Genomic DNA, 18,875 nt, shown 5'->3' on the forward strand with positions numbered 1-18,875 from the left:
TCTCAAAAAAAAAAAAAAAAGAAAAAAAGAAAATGAGAAAATGGTCTCAGCCATCAGTCTTCCTGCTGCTCCCTTGTGGCTGCATTGTGTGCTGCAACTATAGCAGGGTGCCTGACCCTGCTACACCCCAGCAAGACTCCTTATGTACTTCCTAGCCTCTGTCCCCACCACCCACTATCCACTCCTGTTTTTAGCTTCTCCTTTTGGAAGCAAGGGGGAGTGAGTTGCCATGAGGGTGTGGGAAGAGTATTGGACTCAGAGTCAAAGAGTCTGCCTGCCAAGCCTGGTTCTCTGTGATGGTGAGGAAGTCACTCTAGCTCTGAGCCTCAGTCTCCTCACCTGTAGAATGGGGACACTATCCTACAGGGTTGTAATGGTAATCAACGAGCTAGTAATTACAGAAATCATTTGAAAATTGCCAAGCACTGGTCACATGTTCATTTTTTCATTCCCTCAATAAACATTTATTGGGCTCCTACTAAATGCTAGGCACTGTTCTAGATTCTAGGGTTATATTAGTATTAGTCCATTCTTGCATTGCTATAAAGAACTACTTGAGACTGGGTAATTTATAAATAAAAGAGGCTTAATTGGCTCAAGTTCTGCAGGTTCTGCAGGAAGCATGGCTGGGGAGGCCTCAGGAAACTTAACAATCATGGTGGAAGGTGAAGGGGAAGCAGGCACATCTTACTTGGCTGGAGCAGTAGAAAGGGGGAAGCTGCTACACACTTTTAAACAACCAGATCTCTTAGAACTCATTCATTATCAAGAGAATAGCCAGGGGAGTCCACCTCTATGGTCTGCTCACCTCCCACCAGGCCCCTCCTCTAACATTGGGTATTATAATTTGACATGAGATTTGGGTGGGGACCACAGAGCCCAACTATATCGAAGTAGTAATTAAAAAATGCAAAATCAAGGACTTCCAGCTGAGATGGAGTAAAGGTGAGATGGAGTAAAGACAAGTCTCACTTCATCTTTCACTAATTCAAAACCTAGGAAGAATATATGGACATCTATTTGAAAAATCTGAAAAGGAAATACCAGCAGATAGATTGGGGAAAAACACCAGAATCAAAGTGCCACATAAAGAACGAAGATAGATAAAACCTGCAGTCTTACTAGGTAATACTTAAAATGTCCAGAATAGAAACGAAAATCACTGGACATACAAAAGACTCATGAAAATCTCAACTCACATGGGGAAAGACCATCAGGAGTCTACAATGATGAGATGGCACAGATGGTTGAATTATCTGACTGAGATTTTGAGGCAGCTATTATGAAAATGCTTGAATAAGTGATCAAAACACAGTCTTGAAACAAATAATAAAATAGAAAGGCTCAGCAAAGACATAGAAGATGTAAAGAAGAACCAGGTGAAAAACGAGAGCTGAAAAATACAATAACCAAAATAAAAAAACTCACTGACTAGACTCAGTAGCAGAATAGTGATGACAGAGGAAAGAATCAGTGAACCTGGGGGTCTGGATGGCGAGTGAGAGGTGCCAGAGGAACCTGAGAGCTAGGTACGGGCCAGACCTCCCTGCTGTGGGGGATGTGCAACTTTTCCTATGGAGCAGTGGGAAGCTCCTAGAGGCCCTAAAGGAGGCCAGGGCATGCATTTTAGAGAAATGATCAGGGAGCATGAGTGAGTGCAGGAAGTCCATGTTGCGTACTTGGTCACCACCACCACCACCATCTTCTGAGAACCCAAGAAGAGCCATGCTCTGAAGAGGGGGTTCCATTCACTCTTATTCAGCCTTATACCACCAAATCAAGGGAGGCACAGTTACCCTCATTATCTAAATAGACACAGAGGTTTAAGTGAATTAGCCAGGGCCACCCATGGGCCATGGGGAAGTTATAACAAGGGTGATAACTCATCTCAGTTTTCCAGAAACACTGTCAGTTTTAGGTGCTGAAAGTCTCCTGTCCCAGGAAACCCTTTTGTCCTGGGCAGATCAGGACATGTGGTGGCTCTAAAATAATTTATGTCTCTTTTCAGAGACAGGCCCATGCCCCTCTCATGGAAACCCTTTCTGACCCCATCCGCCCTGGGGTCAGACCTCAGCCATCCCCCTGGACGCCATCCTCGTGGAGCTGGGAAAGGGTGGGGAGTGATGCGGGGATGCTGCCAGGCAAGTTTCTGGGTGGAGGAGCCATCTGTCATCACCTCATTAGAAGGGTGCCAGGTTCCTAAATATTGCCAGCGATTTTGCTAAATATATCTTAACAGGAATGGTGTAAACGCTGTCAGAGATAGAGGGGAGAGTGATGGCGCCATTCGGGATAATGAACTGCTTAGTTAAGATGGATCCATCTCCACTCCTGATCCACTTCTCGATACTGTGCTTGGGGACGGGGGGGTGCTCATTCATCGAGGCTGATTGGTGGCAAATTTAATGCCCTGAAAGACAGAGCTCCGTCTTCGGCTGGTGGCTGAATAATTGGTGGATTTGCTTCTCCAAGGAATGGTGTTGAGTTGTACCCAAAAGGAAGGTGGCAAGGTTGCCTCTGCTTCTGGCCTCCCAGGTTCAGGCTGAGTTAGCATCCGATATGGGGTTCATTGGAACAGGAAAGCCCCCATATTCCAGCTCCCTTCTCATTTTACAGATGAGGAAACTGAGGCCCAGGGAGAGGGACAACTTGCCTGAGGTCCCAGCACTGGGTGGTAGTGCAGCTTAGACCAGAACTCACCTCTCCTCTGCTCTTCACCGCTGTGCTCCTGGCTCCACCACCCACCTGCTCAGCTGTGCCTCCTCATTCCCAGGGGCTCCATAGGAGGAATGAACCCCAGAGTGTTTCCATTCAGAAACCCCTCCTGGAAGGCCCCCAGCAAGGGCCTTCTTGAGCCTCCTCTCACTGGTTTTATGTCCTCTGCCTCAGGAGAGGATCTCACTTTGTGGGTCTCCTGACTTTGACCCCAGCCTGGATGAGATGTCTGACTGAGCCGGTCATTTCTGAATCCCCTCTTCTCCCCAGTCAGCTTCGAGATGCCAGTCTCTGCTCTTTCCACCTCTATCTTGGAGCTGTCTTTCCTAGACTGGACAGTGGAAGGCTGGAGGGAGTACAGGCCAGGGAAGGAGGGTGGTGGGAAGCGTGGTGCCGCCTCGCCCTGATCCGGGAGGTCTGATTTGCAGAGCTTGTGTTGAACGAAGCCCTGGACCATGCTTCACCCCTTTGGACCCTGTGATTATTCCTGCATCCATGTTACACATGGGGAAACTGAATCCCATGGAGGTCCCATTACGTGCCCTGGTCACTACTGAATGCTAGAGTGAGAAACTAGAACGTATTGACTGGCTTCAAATTCTGGGGAGGTACGTGGGTGGGGAAGAGCCAGGAAGGATGGGGAGGAGATTCTCAGGAAAAGAACTAGTACAAAGTAGGAGGAAGATGATGGCGTTTTGTGAAATAAGGGAATATTAATCGGACCTGGAAGAGAACTTCTCCTGTGTTTTTCTTTCGGAGACAGCTCCCTTGCTATCTGAACCCTTGCCATCTCCTCTCCTGTGTGAGTCTGTGTCTCAGAGGTGATTTCTCACCTGTGATCCAGGTGTTGACTGGTGCTGTCATAAGCCTGGTCTGGCACATCTGTTGGAAAATCACCTTGCTTTCTGCCTTCTCCCTCCCCACCCCGGCCGGTGAACCCACCTCCAGACCTGAGGCTTAGACCCCACGCATCACCTGATGTTTGCCCTGGCCTTAGATAAGAAGGGTCCCAGGAGCCCACAGCTCATCGTCAGGCTGTGACCTCAAGCCCTGAGGCAGTGGGGTCTCCCTTCTTCCCACCATCTCTCATGCGAGCCTGGCCCCAACCCCAGCCCGGGTCTCTCTGTTTATGGTTCCTGTCACTCAGTGTGTTGTTCTGGGTCAGTCCTTTCCCCACTCACGTGATTCAGCTCCTGCGCTGGCTGCCCTGCCCTGCCTGAGAGCCGGGGATCTGGCAAAGACTCAGTGGCAACCGACCGCGCTGCAAACTGGGGGATACCACCCAGAATTCCCAAGAGACCCTAGAGAGTCCTCTGCTGCAGGTGGTAGCAAGAGGTGGCAGAAGGAGATTGGCTTTGGAGTCAGATGGCTCTGGGTGCAGATCCCAGCTTGGCTGCTCCATCCACACAGCATGGAACGAGGCGCTCCACGGCTCTGAACAGTAGCTCATTCCTGTCTGTGACAGAGACGTATTTACAGGACGGTACAAGGATCCAAACTGCCTGCGCCCACGAAGGCTCAAAATGCATCACTTATTGTTTTCCTATTTTAATACTCTGCTGATATTAGTGGAACTCACCTTCCAGAAGGAGAGGCAGATGTGCAAACAGACAATTGCACTCCAGTGTGACATACTCATGGTCGCGGCGTCGTACAGGCACTGGCTGCTGCCCGAACTGCTCAAAGAATGGGAGTGAAAGTGCTCAGAAAGTAGAAGGGACACGTGCTCAGGCAAGGAGTTTTCAATCCTTAGGGCGGAACCCATCTGGGCAGCCTGGAAGCCCCACTCCTTCAGCTTCCTGCGGAGCTGAGAAGGGGAGTGCCCAGCTACCAGCATTTCTCCCCGCCGGCTGTTTCCATGACTCCAAGTAGGGGCATCCCTGCAATGGAAGGCACCGTCGCTCCTGCCTCAGTTTACAGCATGTTTCCCGATGTTTGTTTTCAAGGACTGCAGCAGGGCTGAGACTAGGGTGAGGCTAGCCAGGCACACAGTGGGTAACATTCAAGGAGCCACCCCTCCCTCTCAGGTGGTGCAATCCGAGTGAGCCTGTCCTTTCACGTCGCGCTGCAGGCCCCTTACTTGCCTCACCCTATTCCCGCCCATGCCTGGCTCAGGTTCTACAAGATGCTCTGAAAATGATGGGCTCCAGAGTGTCAAATATTATGACAAATTTCCCACTCTGGCCCAAACTTGGAGCGTATGCACTCTAAGCACACAGTCCAGCTTCAGAGCCTTTGCACTTGACATGTCTTCTGCCTGGAATGCTCTCTCCTCAATACCCTCATGGCTCACACATTCCTTTATTCCAGCCTCCTCAGAAGCGCCTCCCAGGGCCCCCTGGCTAAGGAAGCCCCTCCCCATTATCCTCCATTGCTTCACTCTGCTTTGTTTTTCCTCATTATGTGGATCACCACCGGACATATTTTCCATCATTTATTTGATTGTGGGCTCTTCTGCTAAAATGGCAGCTCCTTGAGGGCAGGGATGTGTCTATTGTTATGACATGTCCCCAGTGCCTACAGTGGTGCCTGGTACAGAACAGATTCTCAATTTTTTTCATGCATAAAGGAAAGACAGGAAGAAGGAAGTAGAAAAAGTTCAGAAAAGTCCTGAAGGGAAGAACAGGTTTAATGATACTTCACCCAATATTCCTTAAAATTTGTGGATGATGGAAATAATTTTTCCCTACCAGATGTGGTGGTTCATGCCTGTAATCCTAGCAGTTTGGGAGGCTGAGGCAGACAGATCGCTTGAGGTCAGGAGTTCGAGACCAGCCTGGCCAACATAGTGAAACCCCATCTCTACTAAAATACAAAAATTAGACAAGCATGGTGGTGCATGCCTGTAATCCCAGCGACTCGAGAGGCTGAGGCAGGAGAATTGCTTGAACCCGGTAGATGGGGGCTGTAGTGAGCTGAAATTGCACCACTGCACTCCAGCCTGGATGACAGAGTGAGACTCTGTATCACACACACGCATGTTAACATGCGCGCGCACACACACAGAGAGAGAGAGAGAGAGAGAAATGATGTTTCCTCAAACACTGTTTAGAAGCTCCATATTCTCTGCACACACTGGGAGAACTGTCTTGTCTTAATCTGTCAGAGCCACCCCATTCCTACACACACCTTTTTTTTTTTGAAACAGAGTGTCACTCTGTCACCCAGGATGGAATGCAGTGGCATGGTCTTGGTTCACTGCAACCTCCACATCCCGGGTTCAAGCCATTCTCTGCCTCAGCAGCCCGAATAGCTGGAATTACAGGCACCTGCCACCATGCCCAGCTAATTTTTGTATTTTTAGTAGAGATGGGGTTTCACCACCTTGGCCAGGCTGGTATTGAACTCCTGACCTCATGATCCACCTGCCTTGGCCTCCCAAAGTGCGGGAATTACAGGCATGAGCCACCGCACTCAGCCTGCACACACCTTCTGATTCACCTCTAAGTCTGAGTGCCTGTGCAGTAGGCTCTCTGATCTCACCTTGCCTGCCCCTGTGAACCCGACTGCCCAAGTAGTGTGCTGCACCTGGCAGTGTTCCTAACATTACAACCCAATCACCAGAGCTGCGACCACTCCCCCACTTGCCCTCCCCACCACCACCACACTTACACTTGTAATTCCCTCATGGCTCGCCAACAAATGGTGACCCTCCATCCCGCCCTGCCTGCCTCACAGGCGACACCATCTGCACCCACCTCGGGCTGCTCAAAGATTTATGCATCTGAGAATATGTCCTTCCCTCCTCTTTCCAGTGGGAGGAGGACCTTCTCGAGCCTTGATCTCATCAGCCATCTGGACTGATGATGCTCAACTCATAACTATATCTGCAAAGGTGAGAGAGAGTCTGAGGGAGGGCGGCCCCACTGAAAGATGGAGCCACATGGCTCAGAATTGTGGTCATGGGGTCAGGTCCTCAGCTCCCATCACGGCCCCTGCCACAATGCCAATCCTCCATCTCTAGGCCTGAGAGAAAAAAGTATGCAGGCTGCAGATGCCACTTTCTCTCACCTCTTCTGAGAGGCTGTAATAGGGCGGTGGTTGTCATGGAGCCCAAAGGCTTGGGTTTAAATGCCAGCTCTGTATCTTGCAGCTGTGTGATCTGGCAGGGGACCTCACCTCTTGGTTTGCCCTCAGAAAGTGGGAATCATAACAGTTCCTCTCTCCTGGGAGTGTCGTGATTAAGTGAGTAGACAGATATCATGTATATCAAGTGCTTAGCTCAATGCCTGGTACAAAGCAGGTGTGGACATGCAAGCCGTTGTCACGATGTTGCAGTTGGGCATGGCTTGCCCTGACATCTCCCTTTCCACAGAGTCTGTCCTCCTGAAGGCGGCCTCGTTGTTTGTTATGCTCCATGGCCAGGATGATCCAGGTGGGATCAGGTTTCCTCTGTGCCATCCCACGGCCCCCCATCTGCCTACCTAGAGGCCAGCTGGTCACCTGAGTGGTGACTGTGCTGGGTGTCTCTGTCTCCTTGCCACTGCTTGTTCCTAGAGGGCAGGGCACTGCCTGGTTCCTGGATCCCAGCTGGGGGCCTTCACAGAGTAGATAGGAGTGAACCGGGGCTGAGTAAATGAGGAAAGAAAGATCCAGATTGGTCCTTCTGATCTTGGAAGTTGGACCAGTTGGCTCTGGTCGTGGCTTTCTTGGACCATGTGGGCTTCAGGGCTATCCAGGAGTTTGACCTCTGATCTAAGTTAGAGGCCACCTTGGGGTGAGCCCTGTGCTTGCCCCTCACCCTGGAGACCAGGTCCTGAAGCCTTGGGCCATGCGGGTCCACCCTGACTCCAGCTTCCAAAGTGATCCTGTCCAGGTCGATGCTTGCTTGTTTTGTTTTCTTTTCCTGAAGGGTTGTAAGCATTGAGTTCCAGGCAGGGGTCGGGCCCGCGGGCTCCATCTGCTCAGCTTGCCTGCACAATTGAAACCTTCGAACCTATCCTGGCTAGTTTTCTCATTAAGACTATTGGACCGGATTGATCCATTAGATCGATGACTGGACGCCTGCCAGCAGGAAGCCGATCAGATGAACCTGGATGATCAGCTCAGGAATGAGGTTCCCCTGAGAGCTGCAATGAGGGTCCAGCCCTCTGGGATGGGGCTGGTGGAGGCACAGGGGTGGGTTAGAGGCCTCACCAGACTGGACTTCGTTGTGGAGAGAGCAGTATCCCCAAGGCGTGCCTACCAGGGCAAGCGTCCCAGCGTCTGCTCCAGGCACTCCCAGGGGCAGGTGGTGGTAGTCGGGGGAGCATCACCCGGTGTTTGCAAAGAGTTGAGACCCCTCCCCAGTAGTCAGCCCATACTGGACTTCTCCAACATATCACCACCACCGTGACCAGGGCGTGGACCTGACCCTCCCCTTGGGTGGCAGAGTATGCATGATGGGAAATTCGGGTGTTAAGGAAGCCACTGGAGGTTTTCCAGGGCTCTTGTTTTACCAGGAGTCATTTGTTTATGAGGTTGGAAACAGATGGGTATGAGCACCTAGAACACCGTGTCCCAATGCGTATTTCCCAGATTCTGGCTGCTGCATAGGATGGTGATGGGGCTTAAGGGGTGGCTAAGCAGCCCATATTCAAATAGGTTTGGAAATGCCAAGTAAATAAATTTCAGCATTCATTTCCTGCAGGACTGAATACATGAATCATGAATGCCACGACGCTAAAAATGGGTGGAGGGGTGATGCTGGAGCACAGAAGCCTTCTCTGGGATATCTTACAGAAATACATTGAGGCACTTTGTGGAGGTGCCAGCAGGTCCCACCTTCAGGGGAAAATGTGTCCCAAGCAGAAGTTTGGTTTGGAGGGATCCACTGAAGCCAGGAAGGTAGCAGAAAGGGAGATGTTAATGAGAGGGAAGAAGAAGGCTCCACTCGGGCCTGCTGTCAGCATTCACAGAGACCACGGTATGAACAGCACCCCCCACAGTTGTGCAACTACAACCCCGACCTTCCCGCCTCTGTCTGCTCTCGCCCCAGCCCCGCCCTCATCAGCTCATGCCCTTACCACCCCTTTCTCCTCTCTTCCGTAGGCTACCTGACAGTCAACATTGAGCCTCTTCCCCCTGTGGTGGCTGGAGATGCCGTGACCTTGAAGTGTAACTTCAAGACAGATGGGCGCATGCGGGAGATCGTGTGGTACCGGGTAAGTTGCCACCCCTGCCCCTTCCATGCCTGTGGCCAGGGCTGATGGGAGGGTCCTCAGAGCCCTCCGGACACCATCACTGGCGTGGCTATGTCCTCAGCCCTGACCCAGTCCTGAGCTGTCCTGGACCTCTGCCGAGCTCCCGTCCTCTGCTGCCACCCTCCTCGGGGATCAGCCTTCCCTTCCACCCTCAGGACGGATCTGGTTGCTGCCTCCTTTGTGCTCCTATTAAGCCCCTACTCTGGGGAAACCCCATTAGGCAAAGTAGAAGTTACGAGAACACCCTGGGCCCTAGGCGTAGTGTAATCATGAAGCGATGTCTGATGGTGGAATTTTGCGCATGAGACTTTGGGTAATGTTTTTGGCAGGAAAGAGAGAAAAACAGGAAGGCGCCCTGCCTTTTTTAAAATCAAATCACACAGATAGTCTGCCACCTAATCTGACTACATATAGGACTAATCCTGGTGTCTGGCACCATCTGAGAAGGGAATTGGTTAGAGATGAGCAGTACTCACCTGCCTAGGGCCCAGGTGTTGGCACCAGGAAGAGCAGCTTGGAGTCTTGAGCACAAGTGGCCATTTCAACCACTGAACAAAATCTTCTTGTGTCTGGATGGGGCATCCCAGCCTTGTATCCCTTCGCCACAAAGGAATTGGGGCTGGGCCCAGAAGGTCCAGCGGGCACTGATGCCTTTCTTGCAATGCCATGCTCAAGTGTGCACAGACAGATGCGCCACCATCCTGGGGGAGAACTCCTCTTCCATCATCTAAAAATGGGTTGGCAACATTTTTTGGTGAAGACTGAGATTGTAAATATTCTCCTGTCTGCCGAACACACAGTCTTGGTCACGGTTACTCAACTCTGCTGGTAATGGTGCCAAAACAGCCACTGACAGTGTGTAAATGAAGGGCACGGCTGTGTTCCCATGAAACTCTACTCATGGGCACCAAAGTCTGAATTTTGTATAAGGTTCATGTGTCATAATTTCTCCTTCTTTTTACTTTTTATTAATCATTTAAAAAGATAAAAACTGTTCTTAGTTCGCGGGCTGCACAAAACAGTCTGGAGGGTGATTTGGTTGATGGGCTACAGTTTGCAAACCCCTGATCAGAAGCCACGCTTTCCTGATCTTTGTCACCCTTTCTTCAAATCAAACCGATGCATAGCACAGTCACGTGGAGCTGTTCTGGAGGGAGTGATGGAGCGTGGAAGAGAGCACGAGGAAGGTGGGGTGGTGGGCACAGTTTGGTGATCGCGAATCTAGAGCTGGCTGCTCTGCTCCTCGGAGGTGTCACCACATCTACACACAGAGCATGGAAACTCGATGTTAGAGGAATCCCTGGGGCATACCTGCTGTTCATGGTCTTGACTCAGAACAACTCTGCTCAGTTTCCTTCTTATTCTTGGTCCAGGCAGGTGTGCTCTGAACCAGCCTGTCGTGGTTGCTCTGCTTTGCATTTTGGGTCTCTGATTCATGGTTTGCTGGTTGGTGTTATTTTGTTGGCTGTGATCTGCACTCCTTCCAATCAAAAATCATGTATTTCAGCATGGCAGTCTCTCCTGCTTAGAGTTAATTCTAGTGCCCTCCATCCAAGCTCTCCAGGTAGCCTGGGCCTCATAGGTGTGAACCTCACATCTGGCAATCTAAAGGGTCCCAGCCTTAGGGAAGGGTGCCATTCTAGATAGATCAGTGGGCCCAGAGAAAGCCAAGGCATATGTTAAATAGTGCCATGAACTGAATCACTAAGAGGCGTATTTACAGGATATGGGAGCTGCTTGGCGGACACAGGCTGCACGCATCTCATTAGCACCTGGCAGAAGGACAGGGATAAATTAACTCCAGCTCACTGCTGACGATGGGACCACATCTCTTCCTCAGCCATCCCATAGATGGGATCAGAGGGAGGGGTGGTGAAAGACAGATAGAAATATGGAGACCCAGTGGGAACAGTTAATGGAGCGAAATGGAAGGAAGCGTGGAGATGGGAAAATAGCAGTGGGCACCTCATTGCCTTCCAAGGTCTTGAAGCAATTGTCCTCCCTCTGGTTTGAAATTGAATGTTACCATAGCCACAGTGGTGAAAATCTCCCTGCAGAGGCTCCTGCTGGAGTTATGGGCAATGCCAGTGCCACGCTGGACGCTGGTGTAGAAGCCAGGAGCAGGCTTCCACGTGGCTTGACTCGATGCTCTTGAAGATGGGAGCAGGGCTGGGGCAGGAGAATCCATGTCCTGGACTGGACAGTCTGGGAGGGAGACCCTCCTGTCTCTCACACCGTCTCTCTCTCTGCCTAACCTGTGATGCCACTGGCTGTTTTAAGAATCGCTGCCATCTCTTACCAGTGTCAGGCCCCGCAGATCCGGCCATGGTAGGCTGCACTAATTAATTTATTTTATTTCATTTCACATCCTTTGACTGAGGGCCTCTGGAGCAGGGGTATGCAGATGTATGCAAATCACATGCAAATCGCCCACTCGAGCCAAATGCCTGCGCCCCTGTAACTCTGTAGCTGGACGGAGGTGGTGGTTCAGTGACTGGTTACTGTCCTCAGGTCCCGGGGAGCCCACGTGCCCTGCCTATGGTGGGAAGGATGGGGGCAGAGGACGGAAGGAAATTCCAGGGAAGGGCTCCGTGCGGCCAGTTTTTGCCTGCTGCCACTCTAGCTTTCCCTAGTGACCGCCTCTCTTCCCAAGAAGGCAGCTGAAGGGAGAGAGATAAGAGTCTACCAAGATGGGGGGCTCTGGGACTCAAGGTCAAGGCGGGGCTTCCAGAGGGAATGGGAGGAGCAGCAACGCGATCTCCAGTCTCCTTCTCCAGCCAGACCCTCCTCTGACCCCTTTTCCCCCTGCCAGACGAACCCCCCACTGTGGCTTCCTTCCCCATCCCCCTCTCCCCACAGCCTGCCCCCCTCCCCCAAGCAGGGAGCTGCCGAGTGCTGTTTGTTTTCGGTACGCGTGTTTGCTTCCCGTCCCAGCTTCCTTTCTCCATCCTCCGTGAATGGGCTTACAGAGCCCGGCTTGGAAAGAAATGAATGGATTACACAGGCCCAGTCAGGATGGCGCCTCCAACCCCGTTAGAAGGAAGAAGCAGGGCATTGTGATGAGGCCGCCACTGCCTGCTCAGCCCAGTGGGCACAAAATGGCTCAAAACATGTGTCAAGCCCAGCAGCCTCCCCTCTGGTCTTAAATACGTTAACTCAGCACGGGGATCACCCTGAGCTCTCAGAAAACATCATGAATGCATTGGATTCTTTGGGTGAATCGGGGAAGCTGATGAAATCGTCTGAAGCTACAGGGATCACCTAACCTTAGTGCTAACAAGACCTCCGGCTGGATATCTGGGAAGGTCTTGCTTGTGGACCCCTCAAGGAGGGCGAAGGAGATTGGGCAGAAGTGGCAAGAGCCTGATCCTTGGATATTTTACCCCCATGGTCTGGCCAAGCAGGAAGGAGCTCAGCCCGTTTGTAGAATAAGATGTCAAAACGATGAAAATAGACTCAAGAAAGTGTGTGTAATCATAGCCCCTGGGTCTAGGTTGTCCAGTGTGGTAGCCACCTGTCACACGTGGATGTTTCCATTTAAATTAAATCAAATTAACTTTAAAATTCATTTTCTCAGTCAGACTAGCCACAATTCAAGTGCTCACTAGCCACCTATAGCTGCTGGCCTCCGTATTGACAGATGAAGTATAGCACATTTCCATCGCTGTAGGACGTCCCACTGGACAGCCTGCTCTAAGGCATCGAGATTTTCTTCTGCAGCCTCTGGAATACACTATGCTCACCTGACAAGAGAATGCAGTGAATGCTCATGAGTCAGTTTTCCAGGCAAACTTGCCCTGATATGAAGTTTAGTAAGATGAATCTTATTTGGTAAGGTGCCATCATTAGACTGTGTGTGTGTGTGTATGTGTGTGTGTGTGTGTGTGTGTGTGTGGTGAGGGAGGGTGAAAAGAGGGAGATGGTCATCATGCTCAAATCACTTCTTTGAAGAGATACAGATGTCAAGAGGGCTGTGAGCCCTCTGAGGTGCTGGGTATCATAGCTGTCTGTTAAAGCCCTGTTCAACTTGAGGATGCTTTTCACCACCCCCCTCTGCTTTCCCCACTGTTACATGGGTTCATCTCCAAGATATGAGTGTCCAGGCTTCATCTTCACAGCTCATGTAGATAAGCTCCAAAGACGCTTCTTTTTCTTTATCTTTTTTTTTTTTTTTTGCTAATAGAGTAGGGGTGCAGTTCCATACTTCACCAGGAGGAGGGCGTCACCTAATAACTAATCTACCCTAGCGCTTAAGTCAGGACTTGGTTGGAGAAAATGAATGATAAATAATGTTCTTTACTTAGTCCCTCATATCTATTTACATCTGTAACTGGGGACTTATTTAGTAATGCTGTTTATACTAATTTGAGTGGCTGACATTATTGAGCCTTTACTATGTGCGAGCGTGAGGCTGTGTCTCAGGTGATGTTGCCTTCCCTGACTTCTCCAGAAAGCTGTAGGCATGCCCTCTGCCATGAATCCTCTCTGTGGGTCTCTACGCCAGTGCTTACCTTGTCGTGCCAAAATACCTGCCCCTGGACCGTGAGCATCTGAAGAGCAAAGACTATGCCTTTTTCCTGCTGTATTCTTAACACCTAGAGCAGAATCACCTTGCTAAATTAACAAATCATAGAGCTATAAATACAAATGCATATGCACCTGTTGGCACACCATGCTTTGTAGCCCTCTTCTGTCTCATGTGGGCATCTGTGTACTATTGATAGTATCAGTCAGGGGACAGGGAGTGTGAGTCTTTGGATACACTGGGGACTTTGTGAAGTATGAAGGAAAAGGGAACATTCCTTATTAGGAAATACTGTCTAAACTCACTTGGTTGGAGGCCACCTGCCCAGCAGGCAAAGCCAAAGGTCTGTTTATATCGTAGAACTCCATTAAACAGCCACAGAGAATCATGGGAGTTTAACCTTTTACAGCAATTTTTATCATCCCTCCTTTGTTTTCACTCCTTCTTTTACAATTTGTTCCCAGGAGCTGCTCTGGGCCCAGGTTACAAAGCCACAGAAAAGAGAGCCAGATAGAGAGCGAAGGAGATCCACAAACAGCGATACATCCCTGCTTTCAGTACTTCCTTATCTAACCTTTTTCACCATGTGGGAAGATACGTACCTGGGTCTGTGTTTTGTGGTGCAGAGGTGCAGATGATGCAACCTAGCCAGCATGATCTTCCCCTCTGGGTTCTGCTGGATGCCTCTGCCATGAGGGTTTGTGTTCGCTTGGGACCATTTGAGAAGGAATTGTGATTGGGGGCTGAGGTAGGAAGAGAGAGGACTTGGGAGTCAGAATACTTGTATGTGAGTTCTGGTGTTTGACCTTGGGTGGTGACCTAACCTTTCATCCTTTTAGAAACTTCACCTGAAATTGGGCATGAAAACATGCGTTTCGTAAGCTTAAATAAGATAATATCTGCAACCAAAAGAGCCCAATGTTTGGCTCACTGTGGCACCTACTCAATGATAGCCATTTTCCTATCATGGCTCTTGATAGCTTACAGGATCGAGAGAGGGAAATTACAGAATAAGAGGGGAAGGTATTTGAGAGGATTACCAGGATCAGATTTATTGAATTCCATCCTGCCACCTGCATTCCCAAGGGACAGAATACGGGCAGAGACACACTTTAAATAGTTATGCTGGTGAACTCACTGGGTTTCAATTCTTGGAAACCCAGTGGCTTAACACAGTTAAGCCATTTCAGTGGATCTCAGCTCTCCCTGAAGCAGGGAGCTATTTCAAAATAGCTTTACTAACATTGGCTCTCTCTCAGTCCCAGCCCTTGACAATGTTTTATTATTTGAAGCAAAACTGAAAATGATGATCCTAAGGGGACAATATACTCCAACCATATCATCAGGGCAGGAAGGCAGGTACACCCTTGGGTGACCAAGAGAGACCAGAGCCAAGGTCCCAGAGGATGGGGCTAGCCCACGCCTTTAGCCCTTCTGGCCCTCCTGGCTGCTCCTTGCTACTCCCCTGACCCTACATTCTGATCTTGAGTTCACAGATCTTACAGATATAAGATCTGGAAGAGGATGTGAGTGAGGAAGAGAGGAGTCAGGGTGAGCCAACCCATCCTGCCTTGTCCAAGCCTCCTTCCCCAACCCCTGGCTTCCCAAAGAGTCAGGTTCTCTCTGATAAGGTGTATCCAGTGCTGATTCTTATCATGCCAGTCACATGGGAGGGAAGAGACAGCAGCAAGAGAGGGCCCACGAAAGGACAGCTGATTTTAGAGCAAATGTAACACATTTGCTCCTAAAGAGGAAATAAGAACAAGTTTTCAGGTCTAATTCCATTGTAATCTGTATTCGTCCGTTCTCATAGTGCTATAAAGAACTACCTGACACTGGGTAATTTATAAAGGAGAAAGGTTTAATTAACTCACAGTTCTGATGGGCTGGGGAGACCTCAGGAAACGTACAATCATGGCAGAAGGGAAAACAAACACATCCTTCCTCACATGGCAGGAGGAAGAAGTGCCAGCAGGGGAAGTGCAGGTGCTTATAAAACCATCAGCTCTCGTGAGAACTCACTATCGCGAGAACAGTATGGGGAAAACCATTCTCATGCTCCAGTCACTTCCCACCGAGTCCCTTTCACGACACATGGGAATTATGGGAACCACAATTCAAGATGAGATTAGGGTGGGGGCACAGCCAAACCATATCGCAATCCTTTAATTCCACCCCCAAGGAAAACTCCTCCCCTAACCGCTGCTTTTAAGTTGTAACCGTCCAAACTCATCTCGCTGAGCTCCTCCTCCTGGGGATGGGGTGATGGGAGAAAGCTTCAGCTCCCTCTAGAGGCCCGAGTGTGAATCACAATCATTGCAGCCCTGATCCTTGGACTTTAATGGCAGTTCTGTTGGAAACCGGCAGGGGTCCCCTCACTCTGACAGCTCATTAGAATTTTCAGAGGCCACTAAAAATATACTGTTGCCTGAGACTCATTCTACAGTTATTGAATCTGAATTTCCAGGACCGGAGCTTCAGGGCATTTGTACTTTTAAAGAGCTCCCCAGATGATTGTGACGCACTCATCCCAGCCAGGGAGCATGTTATGGTGTTTGCAAAACTCTGATACAGAGGGAGCTGTTCCACGCACTCGTTCAACATTCATTCAACACATATTTATGAAACCAGGGTGGTTCTAGGCACTGGGGGTGCACCAAGGAAGAAGAAAAGATCCTGTGCTCATGTAGTTTACCTTGAGGAAGGAGATAAACGAATAAGAAAGATACCAGATAATGGTAAGTGCGGTGCACATAATTAAAATACAGTTGCGGGATAGAAAGTGGCTGGGTGGTCAGGAAAAGACCCTCATTTAAGATGAGTTTGCAGAGGCAACAGGAAACCCGCCATGCCAAGGGAAGACAACAGAACAATCCAGGCAGAGGGAGAAGCACACGCAAAACAGTTCTGGTGGGAAAAAGCTTTGTATGTTCAAATAACAGAAAGAAAGTGCATGTGGCTGGAATGAAGTGAGTAAGGGGTGATGTTGGAAAATGGGCAGGGACAGTTCATGCTGGGTCCTGTGCTCTAAAGAACTGAATCTGGAGTTATTCTAAAGGCACCGGGAAGCACTGAGGATTTTAAGCAGAGAAGTAACAGGATCTGGTTTACGTTATTAAGAAGGTCACTTCTGGGTGGGGCATGGATTGCAGGAGAGGGGAGAGACTGGCAGTAGGGGGATCACTTGGAGGTTAGAACAGTTCAGGCAAAAGGCAACAGTGGTTTGCGTGAGTGCTAGGATGGTGGTAGCAGAGATGATGGGAGGGAAAAGGCGTTCTGCCTGTGATTTGCAGGTAGAAGCTCAAGGCTTGCTAGCATGTGGAAGGGATGAGAGAAGGAGGGGATTCAGGATGACTGCCGGCTTTGAGGCTCGAGCTGGATTTGGGGGAACAGTGCTGTTTAATGAGACAGGGAGGATAGGACAGGAGAAGCAGGTTGCTGGGTGATATGGTCTGGCCATGTTCCCATCCAAATCTCACCTTGAATTGTAATAATCCCCATACATCAAGGGCAGGGCCAGGTGGAGATAATTGAATCATGGGGGCAGCTTCCTCCATACTGACCTCGTGACAGTGAATAGGTCTCATGAGGTCTGATGGTTTTATAAAGGAGAGGTCCCCTGCACAAACTCCTCTTGCCTGCCGCCATGTAAGGCGTGACTTTGCTCCTCATTCACCTTCCACCATGATTGTGAGGCCTCCCCAGCCGTGTGGAACTGTGAGTCCTTTAAACTTGCCTTTATAAATCACCCAGTCTGAGGTTTGTCTTTTTCAGCAGCATGAGAACAGACTGATACACAGGGACAGACATCAAGCGCTCTGTTGGCGTGTTAAGCTGGAAATGCCTCTAAGACATGGAGATGGAGCTGCTGCAGCTGCTGTTGAGGCCGCAAACCTGGAATTCTTGGGAGAGGTGAAGCCGGGAGACTTATACTTGGCATTGTCAGAGAATGGATGGTACCCAGTGCTGGACCCTTGGGCACTCTAATACTTAGAGATAGAAAAGTAGAGCAGCAGAGAGGCTGAGAAGGAGGAGGAACAGCCAGCAAGATGTGAAGACAGCGAGGAGAGTGGGGTGTCCTGGATTCCAAGAGAAGAAAGTGTTTTAAGGAATAGAATAGTCAGCTGTGTCTCACACTCCAGTGAGTGACTTGAGAGCAGAGAAATGACCATGAACTTGGCAACATATGGAACCCATTAGGGACCTGGGTAAGGGCAGATTCTTTGGAGTTACTGGGGGCTAAAGCCTGGCTGGAGTGGGCTGAGGGGTGCTTTGAGACCAGCAGTAACATGGCCTTGAGATTTGACTAGTAAAGAGATTTGACCTTGAACTTCTGAACAAACCTTTGCAAGTGGCATAAAGACACAATTGCTTCTACCAAATCCACCCCTATTTACACGTCATTCATAAAATTACAAGTCCATTGTCTTTTCCAACCATCCTTAGCCTGTCAGTCTGGAACGGGTGGCAGCCTCGCTCTCCTCCTCGAGAGTGTGAAAATGGCTGTCCGGAGAGTTTAGAGAATTCCAGTGTAATTAAACAATGCATTTGGTATTTGAGAGAAAGATCCTGCTCTACCATTCAAGTAACTCAGTGGCCTTGGACGACAACTATTCCCACAGCTTCCTAGGCATGGTACAAAGGGCTGGAGGTATGAAGAAGGACAGGCGGGCCCATTGCCCTCATGGGGAGAGCTTCCCCTCCAGTTGCCCATCATTAAGTTGTTAAGTTCTGTTGCATCCTCTGGCCAATGGGCTTGATTGCACTTTCCCTGAGGATCTCACAAGGAATTGTGCAAAACAGATGAGAGGCCTTGCAGACAAGCCGCCTCCATCCCCTGTGGCTCAGGGAAAATAGCCTTCACATATATTACTTCATCCTCTCTTTTCTGCCTGGACAAATCTTACTTATTCTCTCCTCTGTGAAGCCTTCTGACCTCTTTCACCAAGACAGAATTAAGAGATCACCTGCTGTGTTCTCTCAGCGTTTTGTACATACTTCCATTAGAGAGACAGAACCTGGTAGCTTAATTATTCACCTGTGCATCTCTTTCAGCATTTTATTTTTCTGCTTCTCTGATGTGTCATTCATATGATGTCATTCATAAAACTGCAGGCCCATTGTCTTTTCCAACCATGCTTTCAATCTGGACCCAGTGGCAGCCTCGCTCTCCTCCTCGAGAATGTGAAAGCGGCTGCCCAGAGAGTTTAGGGGATTACAGTGTAATTAAACAATGCATTTGGTATTTGAAAGGAAGATCCTGCTCTAGCCATTCATTTATGAATGATCCCTGGGCCAGGGATTCTATGTGGGGGCCTCAGGATCCCTAGGAAATATGTGGATGGGTTTCTGGGGGTGCTCAAAACCGCAAAAAGTATGCCCAACATGTTGTATGCATTTCTGTGGGAGAGAGAATGAATATCCTCAAAGGACTCTGTGACACCCCCGAGTCC

At 49.7% G+C, this 18,875-nt stretch overlaps 1 protein-coding gene across 2 annotated transcripts in view; it reads left to right on the forward strand.

The window, feature by feature from the left end:
- IGSF21 (immunoglobin superfamily member 21) overlaps window positions 1-18,875 on the forward strand; it is a 271,709-nt gene that overhangs the window by 106,797 nt on the left and 146,037 nt on the right. For both annotated transcript variants that reach the window (XM_017505734.1, XM_037730238.1), the window contains exon 2: window positions 8,746-8,858. In XM_017505734.1, the coding sequence (XP_017361223.1) occupies window positions 8,746-8,858 (113 nt within the window). The remainder of the gene's footprint in view (window positions 1-8,745; window positions 8,859-18,875) is intronic.

The sequence above is a fragment of the Cebus imitator genome, unplaced genomic scaffold (assembly GCF_001604975.1).
Source record: "Cebus imitator isolate Cc_AM_T3 unplaced genomic scaffold, Cebus_imitator-1.0 Scaffold15, whole genome shotgun sequence".
Lineage (NCBI taxonomy): Eukaryota > Metazoa > Chordata > Mammalia > Primates > Cebidae > Cebus > Cebus imitator.